The 18,440-nt window shown below is 32.9% G+C and overlaps 1 protein-coding gene across 1 annotated transcript in view; it reads right to left on the bottom strand.

Moving 5' to 3' along the window:
* Window positions 1–239: 239 nt before the first annotated feature.
* The window catches only part of LOC145297484 (cAMP-dependent protein kinase catalytic subunit PRKX-like), a 255,277-nt gene continuing 237,076 nt past the window's right edge, over window positions 240–18,440 (bottom strand). Inside the window, exons 7-8 of the mRNA XM_080143359.1 lie at window positions 3,268–3,345; window positions 240–898 (exon numbers count right to left, since the gene is read on the bottom strand). Coding sequence (XP_079999485.1) covers window positions 773–898; window positions 3,268–3,345 — 204 coding nt within the window. The 3' untranslated portion in view covers window positions 240–772. The remainder of the gene's footprint in view (window positions 899–3,267; window positions 3,346–18,440) is intronic.

Here is an 18,440-nt window from a genome sequence, read left to right on the forward strand (position 1 = left end):
TCACATGAACAAGGTTGACAGTTGGCATTTTGTGAAATTATTCTTCATCAAATGTTTTCTTAGTAAATTGATCATACTGTGTGATGTGGTTCTGTCCTGCTGAAACCACATAAATTACCGAACCAAGCTGAATCAAAAATAACCGATAGTTGCCGAATCTGCAATTAAATAAAATAGAGTTGTCATTTTAAAGTTTGCTGCCTTTAAAAATAAACAACAACAAAACAAAAACACCATAGTTTGATTAGGAAAAGGTTATCTCTGATTAATAGATTTGAAATTGCTAAGCAACTTCCAGGAAAAAAATTGGATAGTACAGTGCTGAAAACATTATGGTCATTATAACAGATTAGGCTGCCAGTCTAAATGTGATTAACGGGCAAAGGTTAAGTGTCACCAATTTCTATCAATTTGGCAAGGGTTAAAAATCTCAGATGCAAAATTGTGCAAAAACTAAGTTAGTTCATAAATAAAAATATTAAAAAAAAAAATGAGAAAAAAGTCTGTTCATATTAAAAGATGGAGGGAGATGATTTTGTAATTTATCAGTTGAACCCTCTTAAATAGTTTGTATAACAAATGAGCGGTTGAATCTGATATGACTGATGCATGATGGGAAAGGGGGAAATGAAAGTGGTTAAAAATATTTTTTTTCATTTTTCTTTTTTTAAATGAATGATGGCCATAATGAATTGGAAGAGCAGGGAGAGAAAAGGTATGAGTCCGAGATTTTGTCAGCAGAAACAGCCAAGAAGAGTGGGGGGTGAGGGGATTAAAAATCAGCAAAAATCGCAATATCTTCTGCTGGGGCTTCAGCAATATCCTTCCAATCATCTTCAGGATATTCATCAAAATTATTTGTGTCACCGGCATGGCTTAATTTCGGCACAATTGGTGGCTGAAAAAAAAAAAAAAAAAAAAATCACTTAGCCAATGTCAACTAGTTTATAAATAGTATAAAATTTAAAATATAATTTAACTGGGCAGGTCAGGAATTTTGAAAAAAATTGTGATTTCATGGAAATTATTTAAATTCTGATTCCATTAAATTTTTTTAATGGAAAAAAGTTAATCTGATTCCATTACAAATAATTTCCTGTGAATGTTTTTTTTCATCATGTATCGGAATGATATTCACCTTTCTTCAAAAAATGTTTGACTCTAAATGTTCTTTCGTACTAACAATCATAATTTTTTTTCTTTTTTTTTTTTTGACTTCCATTCACCCTTAACAAAGCTCATCGCCACTTGGTGCTACTAATTGGGACCATGCCTAGGAAAGATTAACAAGATGTTGGTTTACATTACATTTAAACTTCTGTATATCAGTACAGTCAGGGAAGCAGGTAGAAGGAATGGAATTCCAAAGTCTAGCTGTTCGAGAGAAGAAACTATTAGAGTAGAAAGCTTTCTGGCATTTAAGAACCTCAACAGTGAAGGGGTGTGATTTTGCTGCTAATTGGGTTTGTCAGGTACATGTACGTTGAGGGGGCACAAGGACAACATCAGAGCACATTCCACTAAAATATCTGTAAAACAGACACAGATGCAACATTGTGGTGATGGGACAGGGGTTGGAGCTTAGTTGACAAAGTGGGATTTATTAAATTGAAGACTCTTTATGAACTCTATACAAGAGGGAGAGACTAGTGGTAGATGCACCAACAATACTCCACAGATTGGTGAATGGCGGCCATTGTAGAGGTACAGGATACTCTCCGGTGCGAGTAGTCTTCTAGCACAATAGAGGGAACCTACCTTCTTTGCAGCAGCCTTCACAATGTCCTCAATGTATTTGTTTCTATTGCCCATGAATGTTAGGCTGACGTGTTTGAATGAAGAATTCTCAATTAGGGTGTTATTTGTCATGGATATCGGTGGTTGGAGAGGCGTCTCGTAATTGTTAAAGAAGAGCAGGTTAGCATTTAATACACACGAAAATCCGTGACATTTCAATAGCAATGCATACATTTTTTGTGGTCCTGAAACCATTTTGTATCTGCTAATCTGTGGCGCCCCCCCCCTGAAATTTCTTCCAGGAGGCAGGAAGGGGCTAACTTAAATATTAATTTTGATGCACACATTTAGAAAAAACTAGTTACTGGTTAACCCTCACCTTTCAAATCAATGACACAAATAACATCATAACCCTTCATTTGATAATTATAATTTACTCGTTTTTTTTTTTTTTTTTTTATATTTGGAAGTATGATTTTCATTTTCATTTTTTTTATTCATCTACAAAAATATAATCAAATATTAAACCTTTTCTCCACTAGAAACATTTTTTTAATTTTAAATTTTACTTTTAGTAACTTTATTTCTAAGTTGTTTTTACATAAGACTAGCAGGGCTATCCGGCGTTGCCCTGTGTAAAAGTGTAATTTATTTCTATTTAAACTTCTTTCTCTCTACCTCTCTTTATTCATTTTCCTATCTTTCTCATCTTACCCGTCACTCTCTGCACTCCCCTCTCTTTCCTTTGTCCAGTCCATTCCTATTTGCATAGTTATACACACAGAAAATTTCCTTATATATTTATATGATAGATTTTACTAGGAATTAGTACACAATAACACTGAAAAACCTGTTGATCCCAGAGAATGAATAACTTTTTCTAAAATTTAGATATCATTCATTTAAGACAGTACTAACTTTATGGGTATTTGTTTTATCATTTTTGATTTTTAACTAGACATAAAAATATGCAGACATTTGCCCTTTTTATAAATAGACTAGCAGGGTTACTCGGTGGTGCCAGGAGCAAAAGTGTAATACATTTCTATTAAAACTTCTATCTCTCGACATCTCTTACGCCAATCTTCCTATCTTTTCTCCTCCTCCCTCTACAACTCCAATTTTCTTCTTTACTCAAACCATCCACACAGACAACTCTCCCTTATATAATAGATTACACAAAGAATGAGCTGACATTTTCTTTCCAAATTAGTAAATAAAATGGCTATCCACCCACCCCTCCCCTAATGTTGACCACCAGAGAATGAATATTTTTTTTTCTAAATTTTAAACATTTTTCATCCGGAGTAATGCTGATCCAAAATATAAAATCTTTGTTTTTTTTAGTTTTTTGATTTTAGCTGGCCATACAAACACACATACACACAAACATTTATCATTTAATAGATAATCTAATTCACAAATCTGGTCGATAAAAACTGAAAGTAATTGCAGATTCCCGATTTTAATTTAAAGTTTTTATGCATACATAAAATGAAAATGATTATGTTATATAACAAAAATACTTACAACCAATTTACGTTCCCATACATCAGACCAGTCTACGGATTTAAACCATCGATGATTTTTTACGTCTTCCACTCCATTCTAGAAAATAAAAAAAAGATTTTTTTGTTAATGGAAAACTGAATTCGTGATTTAAACAAAATAAAAAAAAAAAAATTTATTGCCACAGAAATTTTTCTTTCTTCTGAATATTTTATATTAAGAAAGTTTACTGTTTTAACTGCAAATACTCTATAACTCTTGTGGAAAGTATTTTTTGTGAGTTGCAGTTGTACAGATTATGACTATATTACGTCTGTGGTGATAGAAAGTGATTCCTACGAACGCTAAAATGCAAACGGCTATGCTTGCTTAAACTATTTTTTCTACATTTAATTGAAATTCGTGTTTCTAGTCACTTCCCAAACCCAACAGCTTCTAACATGAAGATGTTAAAGTATTTTCAGCCGATTGAAGTGTTTCCTAGCTCCAAAAAGTAACATCTATATGTCAAAGTAATAAGCCAGTGTGAAGTTGGAAACTCTCAAAACAAGGAGACAAACAGCCAAAACTATTCCGACTTTACCATGAAACAACCTAAAGGTCTACTCAACAGTCTAATCCAGCCTTTGGCTGGAATTGCAAGGCAGAAAGACCCAGTAATTCACAGACCAACCTAGTCTCACGCACATACGCATACATACGCATTACATGAACAAAGGCAACACACACAATGTGATGCTGTCAAAAATCGCAAATGCACATATTCACACAATGAACATTTTGACTTGTAACCTTTTAATAATTTAAACTCTTTAGCTAAACATATTTTGAGTATGAACATTTACTAACATTAAAATCACTTTTATATTTTTTATTTGTATAAAATGTTTTGTTATTAAATTTCTTTTATGTTTAAGGTAACACTTGTTATTTAGTGAATCTTCTATCATTTCAATTTCTTCCATTTTATTCTGTTGTATGTTCCATATATATATCCTCCATTTTCTTTCTTCATTAAAATAAGTTTTTACCCTAATTCATATTAAATATTGATGTGGTTCTTTGTTAAACACAAAGACGTTCTAAGATGGTTTCGACCAAAGACAAGGAGCATACCATACGTCCATCACTCATTTTAATTATGGTTCAGTGGTTATACCAGCCGATGTTCAATATGGCATAATTCTGGCAACCTGGAGTCTGTCCTGAACAATTTAAACTCTTTGCTAGCATGAGATCTGATCCAGCTTGGTCTTAGAAAGAGTATATTTCCAAGCATTCATCTTATTTCAAAAATAGGGGTTTATTAATAATGATACGGCGACATGTACACTATTCTGAAACATCAAACATATAAATTGAACATGGCAGGATTTAGATAGCATCAACTTGTGATATAATTTTAACGACAACATCTAGAGTAACACGTATTGAGATTTTTATATTTCGTATATAAAGATACATTATATAATAGTATACTTTGGAGTTTAATGGAACTATGACTATTACTAAAACAAAGTTAAACGAAAATTTCATAGCTTGCAAGAAGTTTAATGAACCTACATTTAATCTACGTTTAATGAATATACAACTAGAAATGCTCACCTTGTGAGAGTGTTATTGCCACTGCAGATTATATATATATATATATATATATATATATATAATCTGGAGATGCAGTTAGTCTAAATTCCATGCAGCAATTCAGATATTGTCATAATGTCAAAGTAAAACAATTATACTGATAATATGAAATAATACGACTAATTATAGCAACAGATCAAGAAAGATAACTCTATAAAATGTTTATAGAGTTGCTTCCCTTAGATTAAAAATTAAACGATTTTTTCCAAGAGATAATCTGAGCACTTTGGACGATTCTCAATATTTCAACAAATTCAACACTAAAAAATGTGCAAAAATATGGAAATCAAAAAATATTATTTAATAAAAATAAATAAAAACAGTTTTGAAAGTTTTTGTAATAATTATTTAACTAGAATTTTATGCTGTTTATCCGACGAAAAAGAACAGAATTAAATTCAACTCTATGAATGCAGTGCGATGGTATTGTGTGCAACTTTTTGCATGCAAGCTGCAATAGATATTGGCCGTTACCAGTGTCTGCTGCAGAAGAGAAATGTCATTGTCAGTAAGGATTTAGTAGAGCTAAAAATACGGATTAAAAATTAATGGATGACACCTGTAGAGTCTTGCCGTGTGTGGCATGGTCCCTGGCTTTGGTAGTGGTCCTTTTGGAGCATCTTTGTGTATAGCCGATAACCACACTAGCCTTTAACATGAATTGAAGTAAAAAGTTATTGTAACTAATGAAGAAAATGAATGGATTTTATATATATATATATATATATATATATATATGTTTAATAATTTTTTTTCTAAATTGCAACAATTAAGCTCAATAAAAAAATTAAACTTTCAGAGCATGTATATTGAAAGTACACATTTCAAACGAAAGATGTATTTATATCACACTCATATTATTTCAATATAGTTCATCTTACACATGTTTCATTGACTGGTGGAATTTCACCAAATAACTCATCAGAGACAAATCTTTGGTTTACTTCAATTATATATAAACATGCATAATAAAAAGGAAAATAATAGGAGTGTCACCAGGTAACAAGGGATATCTAAAACATAAACAGAAATACGAAAGTTTACAAGAAAAAAATTATATCAGGAATAAAAATATAAAATTTACTTTCATGTTAAAATGTTCAACACACGTTTGAGTAAAGAAAACTGAGTAAATGTTGTCACGTGGAAATGTTCATTGTGTGAATATGTGAGTATTTGGCAGCATGGCATCGTCTGTGTTACCGTTATCTTGTAGTGCATATGTATATGTGTGCAAGATGAAGCTGGTTATTGAGTAGACTTTTGAATTCCTACATGTCGGTGCGGCTGGTGAAGTCTGAATAGTTTCGGCTGCTCACTTTTGAATTCTCGATTTTATACTGGCTTATTACTTTTGCATGTATGTGTTACTTTTTTTTTTTAAGTTTAGAAATATTTGGTTGAAAATACTTTGCTTTAACACTTTCATGTTAAAAGTAGTTAGCTTCAGGAAGTGAGACAGAAAACCAATTCCAACGAAACTGAGAATGGAAGATTGTAAGCAATCATAGTCATGTGCATTTTAACGTTCATAGGAATCACTTTGTGATTCAATCATCACAGCTGTAGCAATGATCACTATCCAGAAGTTTGAGGTAATGTTAGTCCCCATGATGGATTATATTCCTATAAGACTGTCTCCTTTGCAATTAGTAATAAAATTATAATAAAATGTAATAAAAAATTCCAATAGGTAAAAAATAAAATCTATTTTTTTTAAACCTTGACAGATATTTGTCGTTAATAACTCAACAGAATTAAGTATTTATCATGTATTAAAAAAACCATTGATTAAAACCACAACAATGAAAAAACTGGCCTGCTTTACTTTATATACTAGGTATAAGATAAAGTTTCAAAGTCATTAAAATAAAAATAAAAATTACGATACTAATAACATTTATAATAAATGAACATTAAAATAAAAACAATAGCAGTATATAATGTATGAAAATAAAGATTTTTTTTTATAGAATTTTAACCAATATAATAAAGTCTGAAAAAAATGGCAGCAGAAAATTTCTATGATTTAAAGCAAAAAAATGCTGTTTATCATTTAGCACGTTTACTTACAAAAACAATTTCCTAAAATTAATTTGCTTTCGTCCATTATAAAAAAAATATTGATACATGAAATATTAAAATAGATTGAAAATACCAGTTTCATTTTAACAAGACCACCATAAATAACTTTCATGCAATCTGGCTCAAAATTAAAAATAGATTTATTGAACTTCGTTAAGCATATCACTTATTCTTTATGTTGTGTGATATCACGTGATCAGAAGATCCTCTACTCTATAATAAAAACCAATGAGTATTTTGACATTTTTTATGTACACGCACTCCCATCTTGCGATACTATAAGTATTAAACGTAACATTAAATTCCTTTAGAAAAAACAAAACAAAAAAAGAAACTGAGACATGTGCATCTGAGTATTATATTTTTTCTAAACAGTTCATTTTTTTTTTTATTATTATTACATTTTCACCCCAAACAAGGCACGTTGCCACTTTGGTGTAGGGGGCTACAGGTGCACTATGTAGGGAGTTGGCCAGCAAGATGTTGGTTCACGTTACATTTGAACTTCTGTATGTCAGTACAGTTGGGGAAGCAGGAACCCGGAAGGGAATTCCAAAGTCTAGCGGTTCTGGAGAAACTACTGGAATAGAAGGTTCTCTTACATCTAGGGATCTCAACTGTGAAGGGGTGGGACTTTGCTGCATGTCGGGTTTGTTGGGGGTATTTACGTCGAGGGGGGTACAAGTGCTTGCAGTTCTTCAGAGTATTCACCGTTAAAGTACTTGTAGAACAGGCAGAGGGATGGAACATTTCGTCGATGGAACAGGGGCTGAAGTTTAGATGACAGTTCAGGACCTATTAAGTTGGCGACTCTCTTCTGAACCTTGTCTAAGAGTGAGAGACTAGTAGCAGATGCACCAGCCCAAATATGACAGCAATACGCCATACATGGGCGAATGGTGGCCTTATAGAGGTACAGGATACTTTCGGGCGTGAGTAGCTTTCTAGCATGGTAGAGAGAACCTACCTTTTTCGCAGCAGTCCTGGCAATGCTCTCAATGTGATTGTTCCAACTCATGTTTCCTGTGAACGTTAGGCCGAGGTGTTTAAAAGATGTACTTTCAGATAAAGAGTCTTTGGCCATTGCTATTGGTGGTAGAAAAGGTTTCTTGTAATTATTGAAGAAAACAAGCTTAGTCTTGGCAGCATTGAATGTGACCATCCATTTTTGTTCCCATTCCACTACAGATTGGAGGTCATCCTCTAGTGTTTCTGCCATTGCCTTAGATATGTATTCATTTGTTTTCCTGTCATACCTGTTATAGAGCATGGTGTCATCAGCATATACACCCATCTCACAGACAATTGTCAGGGAGGTAATTTATGGATATTAGGAATAAGAGGTCAAAGGATAGACCCCTGAGGCACTCCCGCATTTATATCATATTGTTTAGATGTACGACCATCGAGGACAACCAGGATTTTTCTCTTATCTAAGAAGGATTTAATTATGTTAAGTATTCTTCCAGTGATACCGTATGATCTGATTTTCCTGAGGAGACCTTCATGCCATACCCTGTCAAAAGCCTTAGATACCACTCTACCCTTCCCTACTTTGTCAAGTGAATGGTATATGCGCTCAGAGATTACAGTTAGGATGTCTGCTGTGGAACGGGCTTGCCTAAATCGATATTGTTGGTCAGTTAGAAGTTTAGCATCTGTAAGGTGATGGACTAGAGCTTGGTTAATTATGGACTCAAATATTTTGGCAAAAAGTGGGAGGAGGCTAATGGGGCGGTAATTTACTGGATCAGTTTTTTTTTCACCAGAATTCGTGAAAACTGGTACTATAGAAGCAGTTTTCCAGCAGGCAGGAAAGCAAGATTCATTAAGGCATTTGTTGTAAAGTTTGGAGAGAACTGGAGCTACTTCGGCAGAGCACATTTTAATAGCACAGCCGGGATGAGATCAGGTCCACATGCTTTTGAGGTGTCAATATTTTTTTATGATAGCATGCACCTGAGAAGGAGGGATTTTCATATTGTTTAGTGTGGCATCTATCCGCAAAGGAAAGTCAGGGAGGAGGTGATTAGCAGGGTCCAGTGTGGAGTTGGAGGCAAACCGACTGGCAAGCATGTTAGCCTTCTCGGTTGCTGAGCAAACAATCTCATGATTGTTGGATAGTGGGGGAATTGTCGATTGCCCATTATTTACTACACTGTTGTAGATTTTACAGAAGTCACGTTCCTAATTTCTGCACTTCAATGCGTTTTTTGGTGGTTTCAGTAAATTCTCTCTTAGCTGTCACTATTTCTTTCTTACAGTTGCTTCTGGCTTCTATATACTCTCTCTGTTTGAACTGGACTTATGTTGGTTAAATCTGCGGTACGCATGCTGCCTTTGCGCAATGGCAGCTGCACAAGTAGAAGTAAACCATTGGGGAGAGTGGGGCTTGCTATAAAATTTCCATGCGGGAACATGTGCTTCAATTGTTGTTTTGAACCATTCAGTGGTCTCTTTTGCACACTGTTCAGCAGGAAGTGAAAAGATATTTCACCATGAGGCATCTCTCAGATCCCTGATGGCTTCCCAGTCAGTCTTTTTATAATATCTCGTGTTTTGAGCAATGGATCTTCCGTTTTGGCTCTAGAGTTTAGGGCGATTTCAACTATTATCACTACATGATCAGCATTCCCAAATGGGCTGTTGGCATTCGTAACACAATCATCGGGAACTGTGGTCAGAAACAGATCTAAAAGTGATGCGTGTTGTTCTTGCTGGTCAGGGAAACAGGTTGGAAACGTAACCATCTGTGATAGGGAATGAGATATAGAGAAAGTAGAAAAGAAAATACTCGAGCTGAGATCAAAACCTAAAGACAGTGAGTCAAGTACGATAACCATTAGGTCAGCTTGACACGATCTTTAAAAAGTGTTTTCAAACCTACTTATTCTTACCTTAATTTGACCGATTCACGCATTGAAACAGTTGATAAATAGATAAAAATTCGATGACCCTTCAAGTACTAATTTTTCAATTTTGAACCCTTAAACAGCCCTTTTTTTCTGGATAAAAACTCATTAGAAAATTTTCCACATATGTGAATATCCTATATATCAAATTTCAAGTCTGTAGATAAAAAATTTGTTGAAGATATAGGTTGAGAAGTGTCCTCGCACACACACACACACATTCTCACTTTTATAAAGTAACTAGCAGGCTGCCCAACATTGCTCGGTCATAAAATATTCATAAATATTATATTTTAATTCATACAGAAACTGAGACATGTGCATGCAAGTATTATATTTTTTCTAAACAGTTCACTTCTTGTAAGTAAAAAGAAAAAAAAAATACTCGAGCTGAGATCATAACCAAAACTAAAAGAGAGTGAGTCGAGTATGATAGCCATTGCACCAGGTTGGCATGACTATGTTAAGTATGAGTTGATTTGAAATCATTCTGTAATAAAGAAGCTGTCATATTTCACGACCGTGCATGCACAGTTCTGAAGGAGTTAAAAACAGATAAAAATCCGGTACCTCTCACGTACCAATTTTTTCCCTATTTGGCAGCCCTTTTTTCTAGATGAAAACCGATTAAAAAGTTTTCTACATATCTGAATACCCTATATACCAAATTTCAAGTCTGTAGATTAAAAATTCATTGAGAAGTGTCCTCACATGCGAACACACACTTTTATAGAATATAAGATCGATTAGTGCTAAGATGGGCGGAGCATTTTTTTTGTTACTTTTGCTGAAGGCATTAAATATTTCAATGCTTGTGTAGATTTTTTTTTTTTTTTTACATAGGCATCACTACATTATCAAGGCCAAGAGGCCACTCAAGGATAAGGGTTAAAGAGTGTACAGTAGAAATTGGACATTATAGTAATCATTAGTAATGAAAATTTGGTAAAGTTGATAACTTATATGGAACGGCTCATCAAGAACTTATTTATGTTAGACTTGAAGACAACCATATTGTAGTCAGCAGGAAAACGGAAGACAATTCCACAGGCGTGCAGTTCTAAGAAAAAAGCTTTGTTCATGGAATCTACGTTTAGGTTTAGGCACAGATAAAGAGTGGGGGGAATTATTGATAGTGTTTACAGCTAGACGAGTGTTTCTTGTGAAAGTTTGGCGAGGGGGGACCATAGATTGAAGCTCATTCGAACACTTTCCATGAAAATAACGATACATCAGAGACAAACTCGCAACATCTCTTCTGTGAGATAAAGGTTGCAAGGAAGAGAAAAGGACATCTCCTACGAGGCTACGAAGTCTATTTTGAACTCTATCAAGGCAGGCCAAGTCCTTTCTAGCAGCTCCTGCCCAGATGTGGCAACAGTATTCCATCCTTGGACGTACCTGGCTCTTATATAGATAGAGAATAGCATCAGCAGTGAGATATCTACCGGATCGATAGAAAGATCCCACCATTTTTCCAGCGGCCTTGGCAACAGATTTGATGTACGTGTTCCATTTAAGATCAGGAGTAATGGTCAAGCCAAGAAGTTTGTCAAAACTTGAGGCCTCCTGAAGACGAGAGCCATTCATTTCAATTGATGTCAGATGTGGATCAGAATGTTGATGATGTAAAGAGAGAAGCTTGGTTTTAGATGCATTAAAAGTAACCAGCCATTCTTTACCCCATTGTACTACGTGCTCAAGATCAGAGGAGAGAGAATTGGAGAGAACTTGGTCGTTTACTGTCTTAGATGTGCTACCATAAATGGTAGTGTCGTCAGCATAGATGTCTACAAATGATGTAAGGATGTGATTTGGAAGATCATTAATGTAGATCAAGAAAAGAGTTGGGCCCAGGATGGACCCCTGAGGGACACCGGCATTAATACTGTGAGCTTCTGATTTTTGCCCCTCAACTACTACTCTTATGAACCTATCAGAAAGAAATGATTTAATAATTGAGAAGAGATTGGTGATATTGTAAACCAATATATTTCAGGTGAAACCATTATTGCATACTTATTTGTCATGTCGAAATTAGTATGAATTCCAAAAATTATGAAAAATGATCCAATTGAAAATACTAACAATTACAAATAAGTTATCAAATTATTAAGATTAAAAAGCCAGTGTACCTACAAATCTACCATCTTTTATTTTTATTTTCAAATAATCACAAAACCTGTTTACATTTTTGCAAACATTCAAACTTTATATGGAATTTCAGTTTGAGATTATTTGCCAATCATGTCGACACCTGAAAACTTAAAAAATATTGCTTATTAACTGATAAAAAAAGGAAGATGGAAAAATTCTATGATGTTTGCATAGATTAGTGATCTTTTAAGCCAACATATTTCAAGTGAATACAATATTGTGTACTTATGTGTCATGTCGAAATTAGTATAAATTCCAAAAATTCCAAAAAATGATTGAATAGAAAAATAATTACAAGTAAAAATAGAATTTTTCGAGTTCTATTATATGTGTTAAAAGTGGAAGAATTGTGCGACCAATTCAGTATGACAAACTCACTTATCTCCCTTAAATTAAGGGTCCACCATTTTTTAATACAAATCTCAGTATGTAATTTTGTGTAACTTTTTGTTAAAAATACGTCTAGCACATCTGCTGGATAATTTTTTAAATAATTTTTGGAATTTATACGAATTTCGACAAACCTGAAATGTGTGGATTTTAAAGATCAATTTACACAAACAGAGAAATATTTTTTTACATCAAGTAAAAATATTCTTTCTCTCTGATTAGAACAAAGACTACACTTCAATCTTACTAAAAATACACTTAGCAACGACAGATTGTTGAGTTTTGAGGGGAAGTGAAATTAGAATAAAGTGTTGTGGCATCTATTTTGTTTAGTGTTAGACATGTTGACATTTGTTGATATATCATGTTTGTGTGTGTAGGAGTGACGTCTTATATATATAGCGTGTCAGGAGGCGATGAAAAAAAATCCAATAAAGTGCTCGATCGTGGATGTGAAAGCTGAAGATACAATATTTATTTGAAAACTATATATACATATAGGTTTTTGCTTCTGTAATTTTCATTATATATGTGGTGTCATTATTATTATTATTATTTATACGTATATTTTTTAATTATTATTAATAATGTTATTAATATTATTTTTATTGTTTAAATTTAAACTTTGTATATATCATTTATTACTTTATTATTTTACCATTAATACTGTTATTGTTATTGTTATCATTACTAATATTAATAGTAATGGTAGTAGTATTAGTAATTTTTGTGAAAGTAGTAGGACTCATCATAGATATACCTATTACATTTTAATATTTTCTATATATTTATATGTGCTGGTACTCCTTTATAGTCCTTAAGTGTCATTATACTTGGATAATTTATTTAAAAATCACCTTAATTATTAATATTTTCTATATATTTATATGTGCTGGTACTCCTTTATAGTCCTTAAGTGTCATTATACTTGGATAATTTATTTAAAAATCACCTTAATTATTAATATTTTCTATATATTTATATGTGCTGGTACTCCTTTATAGTCCTTAAGTGTCATTATACTTGGATAATTTATTTAAAAATCACCTTAATTATTAATATTTTCTATATATTTATATGTGCTGGTACTCCTTTATAGTCCTTAAGTGTCATTATACTTGGATAATTTATTTAAAAATCACCTTAATTATTAATATTTTCTATATATTTATATGTGCTGGTACTCCTTTATAGTCCTTAAGTGTCATTATACTTGGATAATTTATTTAAAAATCACCTTAATTATTAATATTTTCTATATATTTATATGTGCTGGTACTCCTTTATAGTCCTTAAGTGTCATTATACTTGGATAATTTATTTAAAAATCACCTTAATTATTAATATTTTCTATATATTTATATGTGCTGGTACTCCTTTATAGTCCTTAAGTGTCATTATACTTGGATAATTTATTTAAAAATCACCTTAATTATTAATATTTTCTATATATTTATATGTGCTGGTACTCCTTTATAGTCCTTAAGTGTCATTATACTTGGATAATTTATTTAAAAATCACCTTAATTATTAATATTTTCTATATATTTATATGTGCTGGTACTCCTTTATAGTCCTTAAGTGTCATTATACTTGGATAATTTATTTAAAAATCACCTTAATTATTAATATTTTCTATATATTTATATGTGCTGGTACTCCTTTATAGTCCTTAAGTGTCATTATACTTGGATAATTTATTTAAAAATCACCTTAATTATTAATATTTTCTATATATTTATATGTGCTGGTACTCCTTTATAGTCCTTAAGTGTCATTATACTTGGATAATTTATTTAAAAATCACCTTAATTATTAATATTTTCTATATATTTATATGTGCTGGTACTCCTTTATAGTCCTTAAGTGTCATTATACTTGGATAATTTATTTAAAAATCACCTTAATTATTAATATTTTCTATATATTTATATGTGCTGGTACTCCTTTATAGTCCTTAAGTGTCATTATACTTGGATAATTTATTTAAAAATCACCTTAATTATTTTTAATTATTTTCAATTTCTTCTTTCACATTTATATTTGTCATTTTAAAAAGAATTCTTTTTAATAATTCCTAAAATTTTTTTATTTAAATTTTATCTTTACCTTTTTATTTTAATAATTTTAATCGAAATTAAATTTAATTTAATATAATCATGCTTTATATCTATAGTATTTTATTTATTTATTACCGCTATATGTCGTACCGTTATTTATTTATTACCGCTATTTGTCGTACCTTTATTTATATGGGGTTATGTGTTCGTTTAAATAAGACCTTCATTTTTTTTCAGAAAGTTTTCCAAAACATCCACCACTAAGCACACACATACATATGCACGCACGCATGCACGCCTTACATTACCCATCTTGCCATCGCTTTCTTCCTTCCATAATCAAAATCTATTAGCGTCGATTACTAAGATCTATTTAAAATTTGGACCTCTGAGTTAAAACACCTGTTTAACGGTTTTTTTTCTCTGTTTGTTTACTTTGCATTGTTTCAGTTTTTCAAAGTTGCTGATGAATTTGCACGGATTCCATTCAACCCTTTATGGTTGATTCAACGCAATGAAACCACTGGTACGCCTTTGAAATATGTATATATAGTTTTGAAATATTGTGTGTGTGTGTATATATATATATATATATATATATATATATATATATATAGTTGATATATAATAGACGTTTTTGTGTGTGATATCTTACAGATTATATATATATATATATATACACATACACACATATCATATATCCATACAAACATACGGTCCTGGATATGACCTTAAACTATATCCAGTGGTGAGGCCTCAGCTTGCAGGCTTTGGGGAGTGTGGAGCTACCCTTTAATTACCATTGCTCCCAGGTTCACTCTGACCCGGAGTGGTAGTACCTATTAGGGTCCCAACTATGGGTTGAATAGAAACTGACTTGAAAACAACTAATATATTCTATTAAAACATTTTTCTTCAAAATATTTAGATTCGGCTTTAAATAAGCCGAAAAGGGTTGATATGCCATAAAACAAACAAACAAAAACAACCAACCATATAAACATACATACATATATACACACACATACAAACAACACATATATACATACAAACAAACGCACACATACACACACACACAGATACATACAAAAACACACATCCAAACACAAACAAATAAACATATATATATATCCACACACACACACACACGCATATATATATACATACAAACACACATATGTTTGTGTCCAATTTACCTGCTGGTATATAATAGACGTGTGTGACATTTAACGGATAAAAAAATATTGATATTTACGGATGATTTCAATTTTTCAACTGTTCGTAAATGAGTAATTCTATAAATAGGAAAGTGCTTCAATCAAAAAGTGAGAGCTAAAAAAAAAGTTGTCAACATTTCCCACAGGGAAAGATTTCTTAAAAAAAAAAAAAAAAAAAAAAAAAAAAGGACGACTGTGGGAATTTCTCAAAATACACAATGAAAAATAAACAAGACGGAAAAAGAAAAAAACAGCGGCATTTCAGAAAAGTGACGACCATTAAAAGACATAAAAGTGTGTGAATGGAGCAGACTTTGCATGAGAGACAAAATGGACAAAAGAGGAGAATAGTTTGTTGTGATCCGATAATGAAACCAGAACAGTATATTCACATCAAAGTTGGGAAACAAAGATTAAAAGAAATACGAGTATTTTTCACCTTTTCTTTTTTGATATATAAAAACACACATATGCGTCATTTCTCCAATCAAAAAACAATATCACACACAATATATATAAAATGAAATCCAATCAATGAAATTGGTTGGAAATTCGTAAAATCCATAGTGTTGGTATAAATATATCTATAGACTTGGTGTGAGAATATTAAGATCAGGTAAATCTATTGCTTGGATGGTTAGCTTACAATTCTACCACAACATTGAGACACGCAATGTGCATAATTTCAAGTTAATTTGAAAGTTAAGATAGATTTATTAGTTTTTCTTAAAGGTTTGATATGACGTTTATACTATAATGCAACTTCACCTGTTTTCTCTTTCATGGCCTAAAATAAAATACATACACACGCACGCATGTATATGTATATATATATATCTATATATAGTCTAGCAGAAAACATCCTATCCACGCTCCCTCGTCCACCTCTAAAACCAGTCTGAGACTCCTGGTTTTAGAGGTGGACAAAGGACTGTGGATATGGTGCTTTCTGCTAGACAGCTTTTAGAAAAGTGTATTGAGCAGCGTATGCCTCTTTGCCAGGTGTTCATGGACTTAACCAAAGCGTTTGACACAGTCAACCGTGAGGCTCTCTGGAAAGTGCTGAGAAAATTTGTCTGTACACCTGCTTTTACAGAAAAATTCAAGCAACTTCATCATGGTATAAAGGGTCTCATCAACTTTTGGAAGAATTCTTCGTTGATGATGGAATGAAGCTGGTGATATAGCGGCACCGGCATTGCTTTTGCTCTATTTGACTGCTTTTTTTTTCCACAACGGTGATGTGGGTCTTTATATTAGGTTCTGAATGGAAATGTGTTCAACCGCAGAAGATTTCTAGCTAAAACACTTGTTAATGATGGATTTGTTGGAGAGCTGTTGTATGCAGATGATGCTGACCTCGTGACATGCTCCCCAGTAGATATGTAGTTGGTGGTGGATCTCTTCACGAATGCTTGTACTTGCTTCGGACTGACAGCATTAAGAAGACTAAATCATGTATGCTCCTGGTGACCTGGATGTAGACCCTGATATCTTCGTCTATGGAAAGTGTCTTAAAGTCGTAAAAAAATTTGTCTATTGTGGTAGTACTGTATCAAAAGATGGTACTCTTGATGCAGAAATAAGACAGAAAATCAGCATCAGATGCATTTGGAGGGTTACAAGATAATCTGGTTTGATGGTGATGTAACTCCAACAACTAAAATGTCAGTATATCAGATGTCTGAAATGTCATGTCATACCAGACATGTGTATTGTCATCCTTACTCTATGCCTCTGAAACATGGACTTTGGCTCACGTATGGAACAGTTTGAGAGGTTTCATCAACGCTGCCTTAGACACATTCTTGGATTAAAATGGGATAATTTTATTCCTGATACATGTGTATTGAAGAGGACAAAAGACACCAGCATTCCTACCACTGTTATCAAGAACCATTCACTGCTATCAAGAACCAGATACGTTGGGCAGGTCATCTTGTCTGGTTTGATGACTGTCGACTCCCCAAACAGTTGTTCTTGGCAAAAGATCCCTGCACAAGCTCAAAAAATGTTTTTGGGATATCATCAAAGAAAGTTTGGTGAGCTTTCATGTCCCTATTGATAGTGGGGAGTACCTAGTGTATGGGGGGCACTGATATACAGGGGTGCAGAACAATTTGAAGGAGCCAAGATAGACCAAGCAAAGTTCAAGAGAGAATGTAAGAAGCACCAAACCTTGCCACAAAATCATGGAGACCTATGGATCTGTGAGGTGTGTGACCGGGCTTTGTTGCCCAAGGCAGATCTTGTTAATCATGTGAAAGTGCACCATGGTAAAAGTCCTGTTGCTGTTGGTTTCATCTAAACCAATGTCATCGATGTTATGTCTGCTTGAAGGTATGAAAGTTGTTGGCAGGACTGAAAAATCATCCTTGGGCACATGGATGCTCAGTGATTGGGGGAGTGGCACTCGTCTGACAAGATGTCGCAATCTATATATATATATATATATATATATATATAATATACTGAGTTCGTGTAATTCAGTAAATTTTCATATACCAATGGGTTTTAAGCCAAAAATGGTTGATTTAAGGAGTAAGCTACAAAATTATCATATTTCACAATTGAGCATTAATATACTGTGAAAGAAAAATCAAAACTTCAAAAAGGGTGTTGATGGCAACAAAAAGTGTATTTCATTTTACGTTACAATTGTTTCCTTTCAAGTTCGACAATTTCAAGCATTATATCGTTTGAAAATTTTTAAAAACCAGCATTTCTTC

This window comes from Euprymna scolopes, chromosome 18, assembly GCF_053919585.1.
Source record: "Euprymna scolopes isolate OS-2025 chromosome 18, ASM5391958v1, whole genome shotgun sequence".
NCBI lineage: Eukaryota > Metazoa > Mollusca > Cephalopoda > Sepiida > Sepiolidae > Euprymna > Euprymna scolopes.